This window comes from Amblyomma americanum, chromosome 6 (assembly GCF_052857255.1).
Source record: "Amblyomma americanum isolate KBUSLIRL-KWMA chromosome 6, ASM5285725v1, whole genome shotgun sequence".
NCBI lineage: Eukaryota > Metazoa > Arthropoda > Arachnida > Ixodida > Ixodidae > Amblyomma > Amblyomma americanum.
The window spans coordinates 88,147,627-88,168,528 of record NC_135502.1 but is presented as its reverse complement, the minus strand read 5'-3'; the positions used below and the strand labels follow the sequence as shown (position 1 = coordinate 88,168,528).

Below are 20,902 nucleotides of genomic sequence, written 5' to 3'. Positions count from 1 at the left end.
TTCGATTTCGTGTATCAGCTCCCGCCGAAACTCAGGCGCTGATTAGTGTAATCTTTACTCATTGTAACGGTCTGAGCACTATCGGATATTGTATTGTTTCGTCTTTTGATTGCTGATGATGTGCTCACTAGCTGTGTACCTGGACAGAGACGATTCAGAAAAAAAAAAACGGGGATTGGGGGGGGGGGGGGGGGGAGAAAAATGATGGGGCACTTCGTTTATTTTTTCATTTGCTGCTAAAACGAAACTGAAGACAAATCTCGCAACAAAATTCAGCTTCAAATTTATGACCTACGCACTGGCTCGTACATTTGTTTTTGTTTATTCAAGCAGTTATGCAATCTCATTCGATAAAATCTTCGCATAATTAAGCCGAAATAAACAGAATTCAATTAATGCTTCGCCATAAGTTGCTGATGGAAAAATATCTACAATTTCGCACAGGTTTAATCATAAATAAATTATATCACGACGCAAGCATAAGCGAGCGTGCTCTAGGATACTAGCCATGAAGTATAGATAATGTTGATTTAAATCGTAAGCTTGCATTAAATTAAGATACAAAAGCTATCCCCCCCCCCCCCCCCCCCCCCCCTTAACCTCGCTCTTTTCCTTGCGTGCCCCAGGAATTCGATTGGTTCGCCGTGTCACATGACATCAAGTACGTTTTCAATGGAATAGCGCTGCGCTCGTTTGGTTGGCTGGCTTGGTGCTTGGCGGTGGGTTGAGGAAAGTGGCCGTCGTGGTTGTGGTGGCTGTTGGTGCTATGGAGGTGGCACATTGCTGGGACGATTCGGTGAAGATGTAATAGGTTTATGAAACGGCCTTGCTGACTTGCACTACAGGTATTTTAACTTCTTCAACACGCCTATGGAAGCTGCGGAGCTTATTGCGCAAGTTTCAGGTAGCATACGCGATGCGATGCCGTGCGAGCGCTTCGCGAAAGCTCTGGCAAAATTCGCAACCGAGGTCTCGTAAAGCCAAGAGCCCGTTCCGCTAAGCTGACGCGACCCTTTTGCTTGTAGATCTGGTGCTCTGCCTAATCTAGATATTTGTATTTAGATGTGAATTATTCATCCATGCTCAGGCACCCGATTCTTGTTTGACACAATCGGTTTCCCGCTTGCATTTTGGCCCCACGGAAAATTTTGGTTTCCAGCGTACCGACCTTCGGGCAAAGGTGCCAAATTGATTCCCGTGACCAGAATGATGAAACGAACGGCCAGGGCTTTTATAAGGCGATTAATTTCCTGCACCATCGCGCGGCTTAAGCTAGCGAACGGAACAAAGGGAACCAAATTCGCGGCGGACGTCAATCATAGACTCGCGCCTTTAAAGAAAATAAGGGTGAGGGTAGTTGGGATCGTTAACTAGCAGCTATGGTGTAAATTTTTCACATCACTCCGCTGTTGATCATATGACGCGGGAGATCAGCTTTGCTTGGCCCTTTTTCTTGGATGTCAGCCCGCGATAAAATTAGAGCCGGAAAAGCGTTACAGAATTGATACAGTACGATTGCTGACCTGCGGAAATACTTTTAACTTGCTCAAATGGACGAGCTGCAACCAATTTACTGTGCGTATCAGGCTGTAAAAAGGAACGGAAAGAGTTGCGCTAAAGCTAGCACCGGAGTCGTGGTCCCAAGGTAGATTATCGATCAGCTACCTCCGCTATTCAGATACAAGCATTTATACGCCTTGTGATGTAAACACCCATTTGTAGTGAGAAATTTGTATATTATTAATTATATCTACGGGGTAGTAACTCGGCGCGATGCCGTGCGACGTGGTAGTGCTACAACCGTAGCAGTCGTGGCAACGTAACGGAGTGCTTTGTTCCACAAAATTCCGGAGCCTACCGTCTGTTGTACGAATCTTTTGAACTCATATTGGGCCCATGATATGAAACCATTGCCTAGGCACAGCTTTTACTGTCGTTAATAATGCTTATTAGTATCGAAGAACGAGAAAGCTGTCTGAATTTTTACGACCGAGTCGTAAGAGTGCAGATTTATGGAGGCTGAGCTCTGAAAAGATTCGTGGCTTTTAGCGCCTCTACACAGTTTGATCGCATAGCTTGTACCGCTATATTGCCCCACCACACCGCTGTTATCTTTCAAGTGTACTTTCCCTTGTCTTCAGCATGTAAGACCGTGAAGATGGAGAATAATATAATACACTATGCCCCATATTTAATGTTTTAGGCAGTTCATTTGTTGCGTGAAGCGTCTCTGCATGGGTAGCTGAATAGGAAGCAGTATTTTGGTAATAACACTGCATTCACTACTGACTCGTAAAGCATAGTAAAAGATACATTCATCACCTTTTCAAGGCTGCACAACAGTGAGCAGGTTTCACTGTGACAGGGATTGTGTTACGTAGTCCACATAAAGTATTATGACAAAAATGCAGTTTTGTGAGCATATTAAATTTAATAATGAACCTAACTTTATCATGCTTTTGTGCAAGAACTTGTGAGTTGGCAGCATATTTTCCTTTGTATCAGTGCTGAGCGATCCATTGTGCATTTAAGCACAGAATTTTGTACAAGAATACTGTTGTTTTACTGCCATACTTTCTGATGACATGGCACTGGCCTTAGCAAGGAAATCTGACAAATGGTTTAAAGTAATATTCGTGGCAAATGTCTCCAGGATAGACTGCAGGGGATGTTAGCGCATAAGTGCAATGTGTACCAACAATCTCCTGATTTCACTAGACCACTTCGGAGAACTCAACTCAAACTTCCATGTCCACAAGTGTGGTCTTAAACCTCCAGTAGACAACAAAGCTACCTGTTTTGGTTGCCATTTGCATGCCCTGGGCACTTCGGTTCACAATAGTATATTGTACAAGGTTGTTGTACGAGCTGTATACATAAATGCTTTCTAGCTGCAAAAAAAAAGAAAAAAAGAAATGTGCTGTTATTGTGCCAAATGTTATAAATGCACATTATAATTTTTGGACTTAATGGTACAGTTTTAATTGTCAGCATGGTGCTGCTTCTTTGTTTATTAGTGGTGTAAAGGGAAAGCAGGCACTTTACAAGCAATATTATTTTATTGTTACTGTTGACGCTGACATGTGCTTTGAGAATTCAACTGCTTTAGGTGAGGCTTGTGTGAACGTGGCTTTGGGATAGTATGATATTCCTGAGCACAAGTGGTTTAATTCTGCTGTAATAAGTGGTGACTTTCAGTGTGGCAATGTTAACACGACCTTATAATTAGCACTCTTGCATATGTGCTTATTATTGCCAAAATGTGCTGGCATCAATGCTTCTTTAAACATCGCATAACAAAGTTCTTTAAGATTGCATTCAAATACCAAATGTAATTTGTGATTTGTTCATGCAGGCATGTTTTATTTAATAATGTTTTTCTGCTTTTGCATTCCTCTGTGTAGCTTCTGCATTCCTATTATAGTTCTAAGCCACCAATAACTCTGCCTCAACCTGGGACCTCAACCCCTGAAATCGTGCCCCCCGGGCTTCGCCCTGTACAGCTGCCTCGGACCCCTCCCGAAAAAATATCTGGCTACGTGCCTGGCCTCAACCGTTGTCTTATGAAATGCAGCATATTGATTGGAGGTTGTCACGATCATGATTAGCAGGGACTGGTTAGTTTTTAAACGGTGACTTGAACTTGGCTGACACCTCAAAGGTCTAACCTACTGAGATTTTTAAACATGTTTAATGAGCCACATCACCCACCTTTTTCAGTCCAAACAGCTGAAATGGACACCTTATTCACATGTGGATATTTGCACTTTGTTGTTCATCGTGCTCTAAGCCTAATCAACACTGCACGGTATTCACTTTTTGGATTTTTCTGTAAGCTCAGAACCTGATGGAGGGAGGAAAAATTTGTCATAAAGTCAAACGACAACGGCTCTTCTGTTCCTTGCCAGTGCTCAGCTACAAGATGGAGAGAGATGGCGTGGACAGACCAGACAGTGAAAACGAGGCCCTCAATTTGCTCGACCTGCCATCTGAGATCCTCGAAAAGATTTTGCGGCATGCAAGCTTTGCAACTGTGAGCAGTGTGCGCATGGTAAGTGGCTGCGGATTGTCGGGGATTGTTAATTTGTTCAAATTATCGTTGTTTCTTTGTCTCCTGATGTCGCCTTTGCATGCCCACAGTGCACTGCTAGTTAGAGTAATGTGTATTGTGAACGTTTAGCGCAGTTTTCTGTGGTTAAAATCGAAGACGCTACTCGTTGCTTTGAAAGAGTCGCATAGTTTCGCTAGTGCACTTAAGAAACACCTGATACATGAAAAATTGCACTGCCCTGGAATTTCCTCCTTTTATTCCTATATCTCTTCGCATTATCAGTGGTGGAACTGCTGCGCCAGTTGCGCAAAACTGCGCCAAATCAGAAATCCTGCTACGTGCTGCTACAAAATCGATTTCTTGCCTACTTTTGCGCCGTGTGTGTGCCAAAACACCGCTGAATAACTCTGCCGAGAGCAAACCCGAAATTCATTGTTGCGAAACTCGACATCTGCCGGCAACACTGTTCAAGACCCGTGCTGATTGGAAGAAAAAGGCGTGAAGAAAGTGTTCATCTTCATCCCTGCTGGTCATCGCTGATGGAGGTCATCGCAGCTGACGAGATCTCCACCCTGATGGATGAGTTTAGCCTTTGTGTCTCGGAAGGTATTAGCCAAACAATCCGAACGACCTGACTTCTGGCAAAAATTTTTCAAACTCAAGCAAGGGGATGGGGCTCGAAAATATCCCTTATTGGCGGCACTCGTAAAGGCACTTCGGTGCCTCTCGCACAGCAACGCTCATTTGGAGAGGGGCTTCAGTGGAAATCGGCGAGTGCCGAGAGACCAGTCGTCTTTTTCAATACAAAGTATAATTGGGCTTAAGTATGTAATGACATATTCCCAGCGTTTCGGCCGAAATCCAGCTGCCATTCCTATGACATAACGATTAATCAAAGCGGTGAAAGGATTGTGGTAGTGACAGCTGCAGTGGTTGGATGCAGATGCAGCAGAAGAGACGTGCAAAACAAGCAAAAGAAGGCTGATGTACTGGACAAGGACACCCAGAAAAGAAGTCAGAATGAAGAGAAGGTACTGGAAGAAAAGATCAGGCTGGCCAGGAATACGATCACCAATGCTGAGCTGCTTTTCGCAAAAGGCACCAAGCCTAAAAATTTTGCAGATGTTGCAAGCCGTTCTGAAGAATGGACAAGAAAAGTTCGCAGCGGCGCTGTGTGAGCTGGAGTCATCAAAGAAAGAGAAAAAAATAATACCTCAAATATGCAGCTTTAAGAATGGTACTATTTTTTATAGCTTTGTTGCATATCTCGTTATGTCTTCCCTCTGAATAAAGACGGCTTTGTTTTTAGCAAAATCTCCTGTTTGTTTATTTTTGGGGCTTTTTAAGGAAAGAACAGCAATTTAGACTGAATTTGGGCTTGAAGCTTGTTTTTGCATGGCTATGGTCGTCGTAAACACCTGAGCAATTGCCTGTTCCAGAGATAAAACAAGCCTTCTTTATTTAAGTGTTTTGAGACATGAAATTTTGCTACGAAACAATTTTTGTCTGCTACAAAAGCTCGAATATCTGCTGCGAAATGCCATTTTTCCTGCTACAAAACTTGAAATTGCTGCTACAAACTGATTTCTTCTGCTACAAAAGCTGCTACAAGAAGCCAGTTGCCTGTTCCACCACTGTATTATGTATTTTTCCAGTTGTCCAAAAGATTGTAATTATACTCGATGTCATATTGTTTTTTTTTTTAAGTTGGCTTGCTATATCTGTCTTCACGCCAAGTGCTGTATGTTTTGAGTAGTGTTAAACTTTTGATTTTTGTTGTCTATTCATGGTGGCAGAATATTCACTCATTTCTGCACAAGTTCTTCCTTTCTGAATTGTCATTAGGTATTCTTAGTTCTTGGACCCGAAATTAGCCATCGGCTATGGGTTCAAAAATTGTTTTCATTTTCTATTTTATAAATTTAAAATAAAGTGAATTGAAAGCAATAAATCTTTAAAAAGTTTCCACACCATGCATGTTGCAAAATTTTCTTGTACACACATGTCGTGAGCTGTACTGTAGGTAATTTTTTTGCTATATCTCGGATAAGTGTAATTCCGCTGTCAGTATAAGCTAACACTAGCAAGAGGCAACAAGGCGACTACTTTTTTTGCAAATGAATACAAAGTAAAGGAAACAAAAATCTTTGGATACCACGTTGATGCCTTGGTTGTTATATTGTTTGTTATTTTCATTGCATCTATGTCATCATATCATGCATCAAAAATAAACTTAAGCCTTAAGATGTCTCCTTGTGTTTGTGTTATGCTCAGCAAATATGTCAAGTTTACCTTTAGCGCGACTTCTTGAGTTAAGGAACACCGAAAGTTGGGCGAGTTGGTTGAAGTTCATATTTGAAACGACACTCAGCGCCTGTGTCGTCTTTTCGTCCTGTGCTTTCCCCGTCTGTTGTTTGCGCTGTTTTCAAATATGGACTTCTTGAGGCAATGTAGCTTCAATTCTTGTTTCTAAACAAGGTGAGCTATGCGAGTGTAGCCTCCAAATTGGCAGTGTGTGGCATTTTCTTGTTACTAGCTCCGCAAACCTGACTTAAGCAATACCAGCCTTCTCTTTCTTCGTGATCAGCTTTTTTGAGCAGTTAATTGTTGCCATAAACTGTAAGGAGGTGGCGAGATGGGAGGCAAGAAATATACAGCTCTTGCATGAAAAGTTATAAATGGCCCCAGAAAGGGGCTTTCAATAAAGTTGCAGCATGCTTGGGATGTTAAAAGATGCTGCTTCACAAATATCCTCCAGCAAGAATTATTTTGATGCGTTTTGTGGAAGATGACTTATATGCAGTCAAAATTTGAGCTTCCCGTCTTCGCGCCTTTCTCTCCTCTCAATTTTCACACACAAAAACGTCTGCGCTCCTCCGCCGGGGCCGCCCACTCGGCCCCTTCCCTACGTCCGCCGGCTGCTGGGGTGCGTGGAGTGGCCGCAGCCGTGGTAGCTGCGTGAAGTCTGAAAAAATTTGCCGCAGTGAACCAATGATTTTGGTTCTTTTGACGTCGTATGCCAGGTTTCACACGAAAGCCCGGCACAGTGTTTCGCCGCAAGGTGCGGAAGCAGGAATTTTTAAAAATGTATTGTAAATTTCCCGCTTGCTTTTGAGTTCTCATACGTGGCATGAACGCTCAGTAGCCTGCACTCTACATAGTGCAAGCATTTTAAAGCCAAGCTGAAACGCCCCTTTCTATGACCCTTTAAACTGTATATTGTGTGCACATGCACATACGTTGATTGGAAACATAGCCCACACTTACGTGTGGCATTTTGTCTCATCGGCACTTTCAAATTATGTGCTTATAGTGGTACTATACGTCCTTTCTTCATCGGTGAATATCCTGGTGCAATTTACAGGTGTCTCAGGCTTTTTGTTATCTTTACTTCTTTCTTGGGGTGACAGGCCTTGGGCTACCACCCTTTACTTTTACTGCACGCAATGAATCCTGTGCAAGGTTTCAATCTGCAGAAGTGAAAATGGTAAAGCAGTTCACGTTGAGGATCAATGTTCATTTCCGGTAGGTCTGGAAGTAGAATGCCACATTATATAATAGCTAAATTGTGTTCTTTATGATTAGGGGTGGAGTTTTTGCTATAAACTGGGGAAAAAAAACTGATGAATTTATACCTAAGTAACTCCTTAAAATTCAGATTTAACCAAAAAAGGTCAGTATCATTCAAGTTTGCACCATGGCTTGCTGGCTATTGAGTATAGGTAGGGGTTGGACTCCTCATTTTTTATTTTCCGAAAATTTGGCAGACTTTTTTCTTTCAAAACGTAATTTTCTGCTTTTTTTTTTCGGTGAACATTATGTTCGATGAATGAATTACTGTCTAGTAAGTTAATTGAGACAGCCAGCAGACAAAAACGCAAGTGAAAGTTTACTTTTAAGAACTAGGTTGACATGTTATGATTGGATTATTGCACTGGGTCGAGCAAGAGGGCGGGACACCACAGGGTCTACGTGAATGCTGCAGCGATGGAACTGCCACTCAGTCATCACGGTAGTCGGAGCATGGTGCTTCTTCACGACACCTATGCACAGTTTTCTATCAATTTTCTACATCCAGTTGATAAACCTTCTTTACCTAATGACTGCTCTAAGCGGTTTATGATAGTGAATAAACAGTGTTTAGCTAGCAAGTGCGGAGGAAGCGGTGCTTCCCAGTCTGGAAAGCTGTGGAAGCTAGCGGAGCAATACCTCAAATCTCGTAACTGCATTGCTTATGCCTTGTATGCCGAGAATACTGACCTTTCTCAGTTAAAACTTAATTTGACATACTTTTATCAGCTTTTTTCGGTTTAAATCAAAATGTCCAACCCATTAAGGTGACTGGTCACAAGAGAGAGTTAACTAAATGTGGAAGCCAGGTGCATGGTCAGCGGGACTGTTGGATTAAACGGTGCAGATGTGTATGGAGTGGTGTGGGCGGTCGCCTCATACTAGGTAGAAAATTTCGCATAGGAAAACCCTGCAAAACCCCATTTCATTGACAGAAAAAAAGTCGAAGGAATACTCGGCTCAAATGTTAGACCCCCCCAACTGCCCCCTATGACCCATTAATTTGTTCCTGCTTAGCCTTTGTGAGAACATTGCAGTTTTAATGGCTTGTTCCTTAATAAAAGGCAGCATAAAGATTTGGGATCAGAATGCTTCAAACTAACAGGCTTGCATTGCTATGCTTGGTCCTTCCGCATAGGTGTGTCGCCACATGAACAATGCGTCATCGTCGCTGCTCAACTCTGAGTTTGTACGGCTGCGGCTGGCCATGCAGCAGCGCTTCCAGGCCATCAAGGCTCAGATGCCGCGGCGGGAGTCTGCACGTCGCAAGCACCCGCTCTCGCGAGAGTGCGACATCATTGAGACAGTGCACATGCGTCTCACGCTGCTGCAAATGACCTTTGGCAAGCACATTGAGCGCAAGCACTGCTGCTTCTTTCCGGGTGAGGTAAGTGACACGGCAGGTTGCAGCCTTGAGCAGAAAATGCTTAAACGGTTGTTCTCTGCCTGTTTTGAAATGTGAAATCTGGAGAGCTAGATTGGAAGGCAAACTTGGAACCTATCATTCCTCGAGATTATTGAAGTCACAAGAAGGCTTTTGATAGCCCCAAAACACTGGCCTGCAGAGGTGAAGCTGAGTGTATTACCACAGGAGTTTTAGTGGAAATGTAGTTGGATTCCACATGAAAACCAAAGCTTTGCGTGAACGCGGCATTGTCTTCTGTAGCCTCAGTGTCATTTAGAGAAGGCAATAGTTAAGAAACACGTGCGAAAAAATCGAGGGCAGTAAAAACATCCACGTAGTGCAGCTCCTACTTCATGTTTCACACTGCCCAGTGCTGCGAACGTCTGCCTTTTTCTTCCCTTCCCTACACTGCACTGCACTGCACTTTTACTGACTTTCCTTTCTCAGCAGCCCGCAACGCCTTCTTTCCATGGTCATATCCAGCTTTAATTTTTTTTTCCCCCCCTGTGCACAACACGCGACACGGCCCAAGACTTTCAAATAGTTGGCTTCTCCTCGCAGCTCACGGGCCTGGTGGCTAAGCCATATTAAAGAGTGCTGTTTTTATTCCCTTCGAGATTCATTTGCATCCGACTGTTGGCCTTGAGAGACTGCACTTGTGCCGCGATGTCATCATTCTGAGGGGAGTACATCGCCATGGGCAGTATCTGTTTGCTATGAAAGAAAAAAAAAAGTGTGCTGTCTATGGAAGGCGAACTGAGACCATAGTTTCACTTTGCTAATTACAAGTTTCCTATAGCCGAGTTCTACAGTATTTGAAATTTTGGACACTATTTGCACGTCGTTAATCTTTGGGTGGCACAGGACAGGGCTAATTGGAGGGTTATGTTAGAGGCATTTGTCCTACAGTAAACATAGATTGACTGATGATGAATTCTTGGGTGTGATTTACTTCTGTTCTGGGAAGTACTCAGCCTATGCCAAGAAGTGTATGCTGCGGAAGAACACTTTGCTTTGGTGTATGCGAGATCCTTGCTAATTGACTGCTGCTCAGATTTTCAAAATACATCATGGTCACCTCTCCTTCACGTGCAGATCTTGGACGAAGTGCACCGCATCCTGAGGTACGTGGAGGTGACTCCCACGCTGAGCCGTGCCTACAAGGTGACGGACGAGCTCTTTGACTTGACCACCATGGCCATGGAGTATTTCAAGGAACACATTGAGCCCACTCTGCCCGAAATCAGCTACTTCGCGGCAGACTTCCTGGACTACAACCCTTCTTCTTACACCTGTGAGCTCTCTCGGCACAATCCTTGTCCAGCCCTCTTCCTACATGACTGTTGCCATTTCGGCGTGGTGTGACGTGTCCCAGCTCTGTTGGTTGTGTCTACACATGGATGTAGTTGCAGTATCAAAAGGAACACATGAGCATTCAACCAATGATAAGCCTAGAAGTCTCCGTGACACACACTTTTTTTTTCTTGTTTTCTTCAGGATGAATAATACCCATAGCACATTTCTAGATGCAGTGCAGAAATAACAACTTTCGTTGTTTTACGCAAGCTGACTGCTTCCTTTTATGCTGTAGTTGCCTGCACATCTGTTTGCGCTCAAGCCATTCCTTGCACCAATATCTAGTACATTATCTAGTACTGAAAATTCTACTATCTCGCACTGCGCAATATCGTCGCAATGCTCTGAGCAGCTTGGATCAAGTCTTATGCAGGTGGCGCTTGATGACCGGAAAGATAACTGCTCCCATGCATATTTCATGCCTCTTGTAGTGCTGTGCTGTTGTTTTTGCAGTCAGCCATAAAATTATGTTTCAAAGCACATGCCTTGAAATGTGCTCATATTTTTTTTTTTTTTTTTGCAATTTCTTCTGTAACAGAATGCAAGTAGAAGATTGTAACCTGAGCCATCAGGCGCCTTACTGTATGCTCCTGTATTGGCAATTTCTAGTTGATGTGTAATCTGCCATGCTCTTGTACTCGCACCATTGAATTGGTTCCTGCCCTTCATATTCTTGTTTCATGCTATTGCTAGGTCTCTACAGCAGTATTTTGTTTGCAGTGCCTGTCCTCACTTGTTGCCCTTTTCCTTAACATTAACAATGGAACAAACATTTGAGTGTGATGCTTTGAGTAAAGCTCATCATAACGGTGTCATGATTTTGTTAATTTATTTTTGGTTTACTGTGCCAGAGCTTGTAATGATGTTTTAGCTGTCCGTATCAGGGGATTAAATTCTCGTTCTTCCAGTTCCTTGATGATTGTAGTGCTTTTGATGACGTAGCAAAGTTCTTCTCAGCTATGGTGTGGTAACTCTTAGAGCCTGTCTTTATTTTTTGTTCAGCCTCCTTGAAGAGCCAGTTTTCACTGATGGACACACCGCCGTCTACAAGCACCCAAGGTTCATCATCCAGTGCGCCTCAGTCTCCACAGCCGCCGCCAGTCAATCCAACTGTAAAGAAACGCCTGCGCAAGCTTAGGGAAAGCATGAAAAAGTGAGCCGAACTTGCACATTGCTTCGCTCATTATGTGCAGCAGGGTCAAGAGAGAATGTGTTTCTCATGCTGTGGGTGGCATTTGCCAAATACAATAGAATCTCGATGATGCGATCACGGTTGAGACTTATTCTGGGATGAGGCATATTTGTAAAATTCCCTGCCTGGAATGCACTGCACTGTGTACAGTGCGCAGTATTTCGGATTTTCCAAACATACTCCTGTTCCGCTACAGATGATATGAACGCATGAGCTTCGATTGCACCCTTGAGAGCTAAGTGCCGTGAGCACACCACCTATGCTGTGGTCATCAGTCGCAGTCAATCGTGGTCGTTTGTGCTCATCGCATCATTGGCTAGCAGAAACATTATTTTGTTGTCTTCTTTTTATACTTTGCCATTGTTTACTCTGCTTTGCATTTTCTGGGACAAGTGCAAGTGGGCAAAAAACTGAGTAAAGCATGTTTTCATTGTGCTGAAAAATGAATGGGGGAAAAAATTTATACTGAAAGCTTGCATGTCTTTAGTATTGAGCAAGTGTAAGCAGGCAAGCCTAGGAGACAAGGATGTGCTGTGTTACAGTGTGTCCCACTGAGAAGCTTGGTTCCTAGAAGCATTGCTTGTAATCATGGAAAGGTTGTGCCACAGCTTCTGCAGGCTGGGTGATTGGTCTCATTACGTGAATGCAAGTTAAGGTGTTAAGTGCTTGCATATATTGAAGCAAAGCCTCCCACAGACAGAGCGCACTTGCGGATACAAGCTGCATTCTCGACTTTGCGCGAGCAGGAACAGCGGCCAGGTGCTCGCACTGCGGCGGGAGCTGAAGCTGACGCGCCGGCGGGTCACCAGCCAGCAGCGGCACATTGTGGAGATGAAGGCACGTCAGGACGACTACGACCAGAAGCTGCAGACAACGTCGCGCAAGCTCAACGCGGTGCTGCAGGAGCTGAACCGGTGCAAGACGGAGCTGCAGTACTGGCGCTCCAAGTCCCCCGCCGTGCCGGCCTGCACCTGCGGCAAGACCACCCCGCTGGGTGGGGGCCCCGTCCAAGGCGCTGCCCCCATTGACTTCACACCCATCGACTTCCAGGAGGCTGCTTCCTCTTCGTCCTCCTTTGGGCTGCTGGGTCAGTGCCCCTCATTCGAGGACTTGGTGGCGGTGATGGTGACGGTGTTAAAGGGACTCTGAGAACAGACTGAAATTGATTTGTATCTATAGCTTTTACGTGTTCTGTTAAGGGGAAGTAAGAAGAAATAAGTTTGTGGGGTCAGCGAAGAATTAAAATGTTCTGCTTCAGCGTGGAACTTTTACTGGCAGTGCTCTATGGATAGGGTTCCTTGTTTTCTGTCAGAAATAGTAGTGGAGTATTTTCTGCCGAATTGTGTGTTAGCAGCATTCTCTTTTTTTATGTTGTTGCAGACATCAGTAGGAATGACAGAATAGTGGGAATCTGATTAAGTTAATCACTCGAATTTTCTTGAAAAACAGACTTTGATAAAAAATTAAGTTTTGCTGGTGCACTGGCACGCTTGCTGTTCCATCCGCATGAGCAAACAGCACGTCAAGCATTGCACCTCTGGCGACAGCACACTCGCGCCCTTTTATGGGAAGATTCATAGTTCTGGTGCCCTCAGAAATTATTGTTAATAGTGGTAGCAAGGGACGTTTTTTGTTTCCAGTGATGCTCAGCATCCACTCATCCCTGGGCTAGTGCTTGGGTTCTCCGGAGTGAAATGCCTGGAAAAGCAAGTCGTTGGGCCCACCTTGTGTAGACAAAAACACCTTGCATAATGGCGTTTTTTGGCCAAGCTGGCTTTGCGCCAATAAAATTCGTCATTATCAACATAAATTCTGGGGGCTGCTTCTTGTCGCGGTAAGAGGCCATCTGGGCACAAAAATGCCAATAGGTGCCAAATTTTAGTAGGGCTGCACCCTACTTCCAAAAACGGTCAGCACAGCAGATGCAGAATTGTGCACTAGAGCATCACCAAAGAGATATTCAGTCACTGTGGGGGCTTTGTGTCAAACGAGCACCAACCTTCAGTTGAAGAAAATGAAGAAAATACCTTTCCCTGTTGCTGATGCTGAATTGCAGTGGCCACCTTTGACTTTACTGAAATTACCTTTTGAGTATGTGGGGCATATTTCAAAAATAAAAAACATTTATGTGTGCCATTTTTCCCACAGATTTTTGTGAATTGACAAAATTTAAAATTTTCTGCTGCAGAAAATTTGAGGCCTTACCTATGCACAGCATTGAGTGCTGAAAGTTTGTTCTATTCTAATTTGATCTGCATAGCATAGCTGCATTGTCGTTTCTTTCAGGTTTTGCTCCTTTAGTAAAGTGACGCAACTTTGATGAGCACTCTATGCAAGGGTATTAGCCTGCTCAGTACTGCATAATATCGGTGAGACATGGGATTATAGATTCTTGGCTATCTCTCCGGGATTCCTACACTAGAATAATGTTTACAAATTTGGAAGAGTCTAAAAAAAATCAGTTAGATTTATCTATAATTCCTGTAGCTGCACATTATCACTGAGCTTAGAAAAGGTTGTTTATCATTGCTAGTGATAAAAATCATGTCTGTGGAAGTTTTTTCTTTTTACCTGTGGGAATTACAATATGGTATTTTTGCAAATAATCAGTTACTCTAGTGTTTATGCTGCTGTTAACAAAAATAACTGCTTCGGATATTTCTGTTTTGTAAGAGCCATTACTGAATAAAACGACCTTGTAGACAATCTGGTTTACACAGAATTCTTGGTCATTGCTTGAGACGCATCTGCATTAATTGGTGACTCACTTACTTCTGATTTACTGAGTGGCAATTTGTATTGATTTCTACATATTGCTTCGATATTCTGTGTTACGACTTTGTGTGCTATGCCAACACACTGGAGTAATATTGCAGAAAGCACACCTTTGTTGTCGGTCACACCTTGCGCTTGCTGGTTTTTTTTTTTTTTTCTTTTTTTGTGCTATCATACGGGCATGTGTTCATTTGTCATGTTCTTGTCTTTCGAGATTGCAGCATTCACTTGTTTATTTGTTTTTACATACTGCAGCCATATCGAGGTATTGCAGGAGCGGTTGTGAGAAGTACCCAGCACAACATCAGTGCTTCAATATAAAATGAAGTATACAGCGTGAAACAATAGAAGCATATGCAAGTGAAATGCAAGAAGCGCAACCAGTGTTCCATAGCCATTGAAAATTAGTTTAAAGGGGCACTGAAGGCAACTTTATTTAATTATTGTTCACAGTGAAAATTGGTTCTCTGCCTGTCTGAGTGCGTTAACGTTTGTGTGGCAGCAAAAGATGCATTTTCGACTGAGAAAATTGAATTCAGAAATTTTCCCCACTCGTTTCAAACTCGTGATGTGCAGGCCAAGAAGGACTGATTGCCATCGTTTTGCAGTGAATGGCGGGGTAGGATAGCATCTGGGGTCCGCACCCAAAATTTGGTGTTGGTGCAATCGGTTTACTTGCAGAGTCAGCTTTTGATGACGACACCTGTATTTCGTTTTTTTTTATCTCTTGTAGCTCATGAAAGGTCCGTTTTCGTTGAGAGTGGTCTCAAGAATGTCGTAATCTATCAATCAGTGTGTCTTTAAAAGAGAGAACAAGTGGGGCCATGCAAAAAATTCCATTAGCTGATTGCCTTTGATTGTATTCAGCTGAGGATCCAATTTATTATAAGTAAATAATGACCCCCTCTCCCCTCCCTTTTTCTTTCTTTCCTGTGCAATCAGGTGAGGGACAGCTGAAGCTGGTGCCTGCCTGCTATAGCACACCACCAGAGAGTGTCTCAGCTCGGGGCCTGAGTGACTCTGAGAGTCTGGCCTTGGAGGACGACGAATACATGGAGGCAACCACAAGCAGGTCAGCGGCCACCTGTGACAAGTCAGCACCCAGGGCCTGTAAGCGTAAGCTGGATCTTGATGGTGCTACCGTCTCAAGCCTGGTCATCAAAGCACACAAAGTACAAAGGATTCCATTGCCAAACGCCAAGTAGCCACGCCATGCACACCTGACTTACCGCCCTCTCCTCGTTTTACGTTTTTTTCCCTTTGCCACGCGGGGTGGGGTGTGGGCCTGACTGTGTTTAGTTGTGTGCAAGCACGTCTGCTGTGCCTGTTATGTGTTGTCTTGACAGTTCTCCTTGTCTCTTCTATTTTCACCGGTTTTGTCAAGGCAGGGTGCTTTAGGTTAGATGTCGCTTGTTTCGTGAAGGTCATGGCTAATGCATGCACGCATTCTGTTAGTTTTTTGTGCTTTTGTTTTTATTTTTAATTTGTTGAAATATTAAACCACATGTCCCACAGCATGCTTCGTTGCTGTGTGCAGAAGCAGTCTGGCCGAATGTAGTATCAGCAGTGCAGTGTGAACTTCATGACAGAAGGCATCGTTTTGGATTGCGTGCAGTTGGCAAAGCTTGTCACTCAGTTTCCCAAGCTGCAGGTGTGGAAATCACTTTGTCAAATCAGAATGGTCGATCTCGATCAAGTTTCCCAAGATGGGTACTTGGCGAGAGAAATAGAAGTCCACAGAGCAGTTAACTTAAATGAAGACTTTTTGAAATGGTATTGCATCATCTAGATGACACTGACTGTTATGTGATGTGTGATCGGGGGGAAAATGGCAAGCATTTCTCTCTCAAGCATGCTGAACCTGCAAAAATCGTATGTGAGCTGAATGGCTCACTACTATGGTACCTGCACTACGCTTATATGAGATTCTCAACTTTTTTTATGCTGTTGTGCTATCTGTGGGGCCCATGGCAAAAGCAGAACACATTTTGTTTCTCCTCTTATTTTGCTATTTTCTTTTTTAAACATGTTTGCACATTTGTGTCATAGCTGTTTACTGGACAAGTTTTTCTGCGCTTCATTGTACATCTCTATTTGCTTTTTGCTGAATTGTCAAATGGGATTTGCCATAATCACCACTTCAGGCTCATCGTGGTCAAGGTTGTTCTTGCTTTCATGTGGTTGGCAAATTTTTTCTTTGCATTCTTGAAATTTTTGTTCTTTGAGGCAGCGTGCTCTTTCTGCGCAGAATGCGTGTTCCAGAAACTGTGAAAGCTTATGCCGCTGCATCTTTGCAGAGTTTACCATCGTGTCTAGTTTCGGGCCGAACGTTTTGCGGTCTTAGCCTATGTGACTGCATGGCAAGAGTGAGAAAAGATAAAATGTTGCATCATTTCATTACTCTTGTAGCAAAGCATTCGTTGTAGCCCTTAAAGCATTTATAACATGCAGGTACATTTATTGCACTTTGTGCTAGCATTCATCATTGTTTAGATTTTTTATTTGAAGAGGGTGTCATCAATGGCACTTGTATATTTTGTTGCAAAACGCAGTGAATGACAATCTCTGCCCTTCTGATTGGTTTTTGAAGTGCCCTATTATTTCTCGACATGAAACAACTCCTGTGCGGTGAATGTTCGTCATCTGTATTTTTTTTTAATGTTTGCTTCTGGGCAGAAATTGATATTTAATGAAGTATAACATTATATGCTTGAAAGGAGTAGTGGCATGTACCGTTCTCGGAGTCTCGGAACGTGGCCGCTATCTGCGACTAACTGAACCTCATTGACAGACAGATCATGCAACTGGTGATGGTGTGAGTAAACAATCAAGGTCTTTTTACGGCTACGTGCTGCTGGCATGTGGCTGTTGCATTGCTAAACAAGCGATAGACACGTGAACGAGCACACTTGAGCGTCGGCCTTCTCCCGTCCCCGTGTGAGTGCTAGACAGCACATGCTATAAGTATTAAGCTGCTAGCTAATTTGTTAGCCCCCAACAGGCTGTTGTAGCGTAGTGGTTAGTGCAAGTTCATTGGCACTCAAACCATAATCACTCGCCATCCGATTCCAAAGTCATCCAATTGTTGCCCGTGCATCAGTGGAAAAGCTCGTATTTGTTCTTTCCTTGGTCCAATCGTGAGTTGTCGTCATTATATACCAAATAAATCTGTGGGTCTTGGATTTTTTGTGCATCACATAACAAGAACATTTGAAGCTCCCAGTTACTGCTCTTTTTAGCACCCAACATTGTCAAATCTACGCTTTTCAAAGAATCGTGTGGGCACCATGCAGTTTGAACACTATACGCACATGCAATAACTACACGAGGTGGTTCTTTTGTGGTGTCCGAAAATTGTGCGCATTTGTATTCACAGTTGTCTGCTAATATATATATATGTATACACAATGCTTTTATCTGTCCACTTTGAAATGCCACTTGCAAACTAGAAGGGTCAATTGTGAAACCGGTAGCTTGCTCTTCGTAAGTGCGATTTTTGTTCAATTTTCGGCTGTCCCAAGAAAAAGTTCAGGAAGATTTTGATCATGCATCCTCAAGGAGGCAACAGCTAAGCTGTGTCAAGGAAGTGGTTGAATGAAAACTTTAGCAGCACTGTGGAAGGCACGTGCTGTATGTGTGCGTGTGTGTGTGTGTGCGCATGTATGTGTATGTATGTTGTGGGTTGTGCACCTTAGCTATGCTTTATTGTAATACTTTTTGTGTCACGCACTGTTTGCGAAATGTGTATTGCCCAAAAGCACAGTTTTCCCTGAAGCTTTATCAATTATTTTTTTTATGCCCTGATCATGAGCTGTAGTGTGCGATTTATAAGTTGTGCCAAATTGCTAAGCTTTTTATCACACAACTAGGTTTAATATAAGCACTGTCAGCCAGTCATCTTTCGTAGTAATGAGCAGGTGGCTTACTTCATTCTGCAGCCCTCTGCATCAAGGCAGCTGCACATGCATGGTTGATGCCTCATGGCAAATCACTGTGGCAGGTTTGGAATGCAGTAGGCTAAAGCACCCTAAGTAGAGTGACTTAGCATAGTATGTTCCTCTATTTACTACCACCGTCCACCACTTTGAGGCACAATTGGACTGTCACATATAGACCTTTTCAAAAAGAGGTCGATGGGTGTCGCCATATTGGGCACTGGGCTGTGCTCGTAGTAGAGGAAAGAAAAGATTAAGCTCCCCCACGTCCTCCCCACAGCCCAGAAAACCCTTTTTTTCCGAATGTCGTGATAAAGTCCATAGTGTGCCATCGGGGTGAATTGTGGTTGCAGATGAGAAAGCGCGCTATGCTAAAATGCTCTCGTGCTTGCACCTTGAGCTGAAAGCAGTGAGGGCTAGGTTATGTGCAATGTGTGTCTGTAGTGACCTCTTGGATGGTATAATGGTATAATGTGTGTCTATAGTGGAAGGAAAGGGTGTCCTGATAATGGAACAATCATGCTCTGGTCCTTGGTACAGTTTGAACCTGGGAAGACTTTCAATGCTTCTGGCTGCATAAGGTGCGTTATTTTGTGAACTTAGTGTCTTGGAGAAATGCGCATGAGATCGTGCCACATTTTAAGTAAGACACATTGATGTTTTACATTGAGTGTGCCTTCGTGCAGTTTATTTTTGCTGTTCTGTAGAATTGTAGCATACAATATGTATCAAATGGCTTGCCTGTTTAAAAAACTGGATGTATGCTGTAGCATTGTGTCATGTATTGCAGTTTTCATTACCTTGTGTAATTTTCTTAATTCTCCTGGCTCAACTATGGTCGCGTTCTCTACCTCTGAGGTTGTTGGGCAGTACTAACAAGCTTTCCTTTTTCTTCTCCCAGTGTCCCACAGAAGATCTCAAATCTCCAAATGTCACAATGTAACAAACGCTACAGAGATAGTGATGTGTATTTTGCACAGTTATATTGTGACTGTAGCTTAATGCTGTAAGCACAAGACAGTTATTTATTGTTTCTTGAAATAAAGCTAACACTTCACAACTGACCTCTCTGTCATCTCTTAGCTGTGTTTGTGAAATAGGAATGAGATTTGATGACTGCTGTGTTGTGTATTTCCCTTCTCTTTTTTTTAGGCAGGTGGTGGAAATTATTCTGGAGTCCTCCACTATGGCACCTCTTTCTTTGCTCCCTCCTTTAACCCTTCCCTTATGGTGCAGTTGACACTGGTATTGTATATGTGAGAATTACTGCATTATTTCCTTTCCTGAAAACCAATTTTTCATTTTCAGCCAAGCAATGTTCTGGCATTAACAAAAGGCAACTGAAACCTACAAAAAAGTGGTCATTTTCCCCACTGTAAAGAAAGTTAAATGAATGAACCCCAGGGGCTGCATGGAACCAAAGAAATAGTTTCTTGGTTCGGAACCACAGCGGCCGCTTTGCAGGAGCAGAGTCGCTGAAGCGGATTCACAGCGCTCGCCAGAAATAGAGATAAACCCAGATGCCAATATTTAGAAACTCTATGCAGACACCCGTGTGCTGTATGAACCGTAGAGTTTCTAAAGTGACCAAGTCGCTAGGCGGTTAAAGCAACTTTCATTTCCAGACAGACAGACAAAGTTTATTGCTGCAAGTGAGTTTTAGACCCTGCTGGGTCCCGGGCCACTGCGCGGTGCCGCCCTGCATCATGTTGGTCATGTTGGGACATGACGTCGGCAGCCCGAGTCACCGCAGCAAGCTGCGGTGTCGGGTCTGCAGACGCGAGCAGGGCCTCCCAGCTCAAGATTGCGTGCTGTCCCTGCGAAGGAGGGTCAGCAGGGCAGCCGAAAAGGATGTGGGAGAGTGGAGCATGAGGGTCACCGCATAGGGAGCATGCAGGGAACGTGACATTAGTGGGTAACAGCTGAGGGGATGACGAGAGCTGGTCTTGAGGCATCTGAAGAGGATCTGTTAGGAGTGCGTAAGAGAGGGTTGAGGTGGGGTATAAGTCCGACAGTCCAAACAAAGTATTTGCATGAGCTCTGCAAAGCTGTGCGCACGCTCCCTCGAGAGTCCTGGATCGAGACTGCCTTATGGAGGGCTTAGCGCGAGCTACGCGGTGAGGGATATGATATTGGGGATGGACGTTTCGAAGAAGGGGGTTTCACAACAAGGAGTGTATGGATGTGTCGAGGGATGGCTACAAGGATTGACTGGTTAGCGGGTATGTTGATGCGAAGGGAGGAGAGTACATGGCGGCCAGTGGCGCTCGTGGCAAATCTAAGGGAAAATGCGCGTCAACTAGTTCCTGAATGGTGTTATGCACGCCTAGTGCAAGGAGTTTGGCTGTGCTAGTGCTACGGGGTAGGTTTAGGGCTGCCTTAGTCGCAAGGCGGATCATGGCGTTCACGCGTTCGGTTTCCGTGCGGTTCAATTCGAGATATTTGGTTGCATATAGAATGCGGCTAAGCGTAACTGCATGCACTTGTCCGCTTCGTCTGAACCCTTGTTAAGGAAGGATACTCGGTGTAGAAGGTGCAACACGAATTGTGTGGAGGCCTTGAGTCTTGTAAGCCTGGATATGTTCATTTCGTCCAGAATCTTGCAAGTGGAGGCCAAG

General features: G+C 43.8%; 1 protein-coding gene across 1 annotated transcript; it reads left to right on the top strand.

The window, feature by feature from the left end:
• The first annotated feature begins 661 nt into the window (after nucleotides 1–661).
• dmpd (F-box protein dampened) lies at nucleotides 662–19,348 on the top strand. The gene is made up of 7 exons (XM_077627535.1): nucleotides 662–845; nucleotides 3,909–4,051; nucleotides 8,760–9,008; nucleotides 10,122–10,320; nucleotides 11,385–11,535; nucleotides 12,321–12,661; nucleotides 15,292–19,348. The coding sequence occupies exons 2-7, from the start codon at nucleotides 3,923–3,925 to the stop codon at nucleotides 15,552–15,554; spliced, it is 1,332 nt and encodes a 443-aa protein (XP_077483661.1). The 5' UTR covers nucleotides 662–845; nucleotides 3,909–3,922; the 3' UTR covers nucleotides 15,555–19,348.
• Nucleotides 19,349–20,902: the final 1,554 nt, after the last annotated feature.

Excerpts from the sequence above, each read along its gene's own strand:
- dmpd (XM_077627535.1), top strand. The coding sequence starts at position 3,923 with ATGGAGAGAGATGGCGTGGACAGACCAGACAGTGAAAACGAGGCCCTC. Across the intron at positions 10,321-11,384 it reads CAACCCTTCTTCTTACACCT|CCTCCTTGAAGAGCCAGTTT; the intron begins GTGAGCTCTCTC and ends TTTTTTGTTCAG. Across the intron at positions 12,662-15,291 it reads GTCCTCCTTTGGGCTGCTGG|GTGAGGGACAGCTGAAGCTG; the intron begins GTCAGTGCCCCT and ends CTGTGCAATCAG.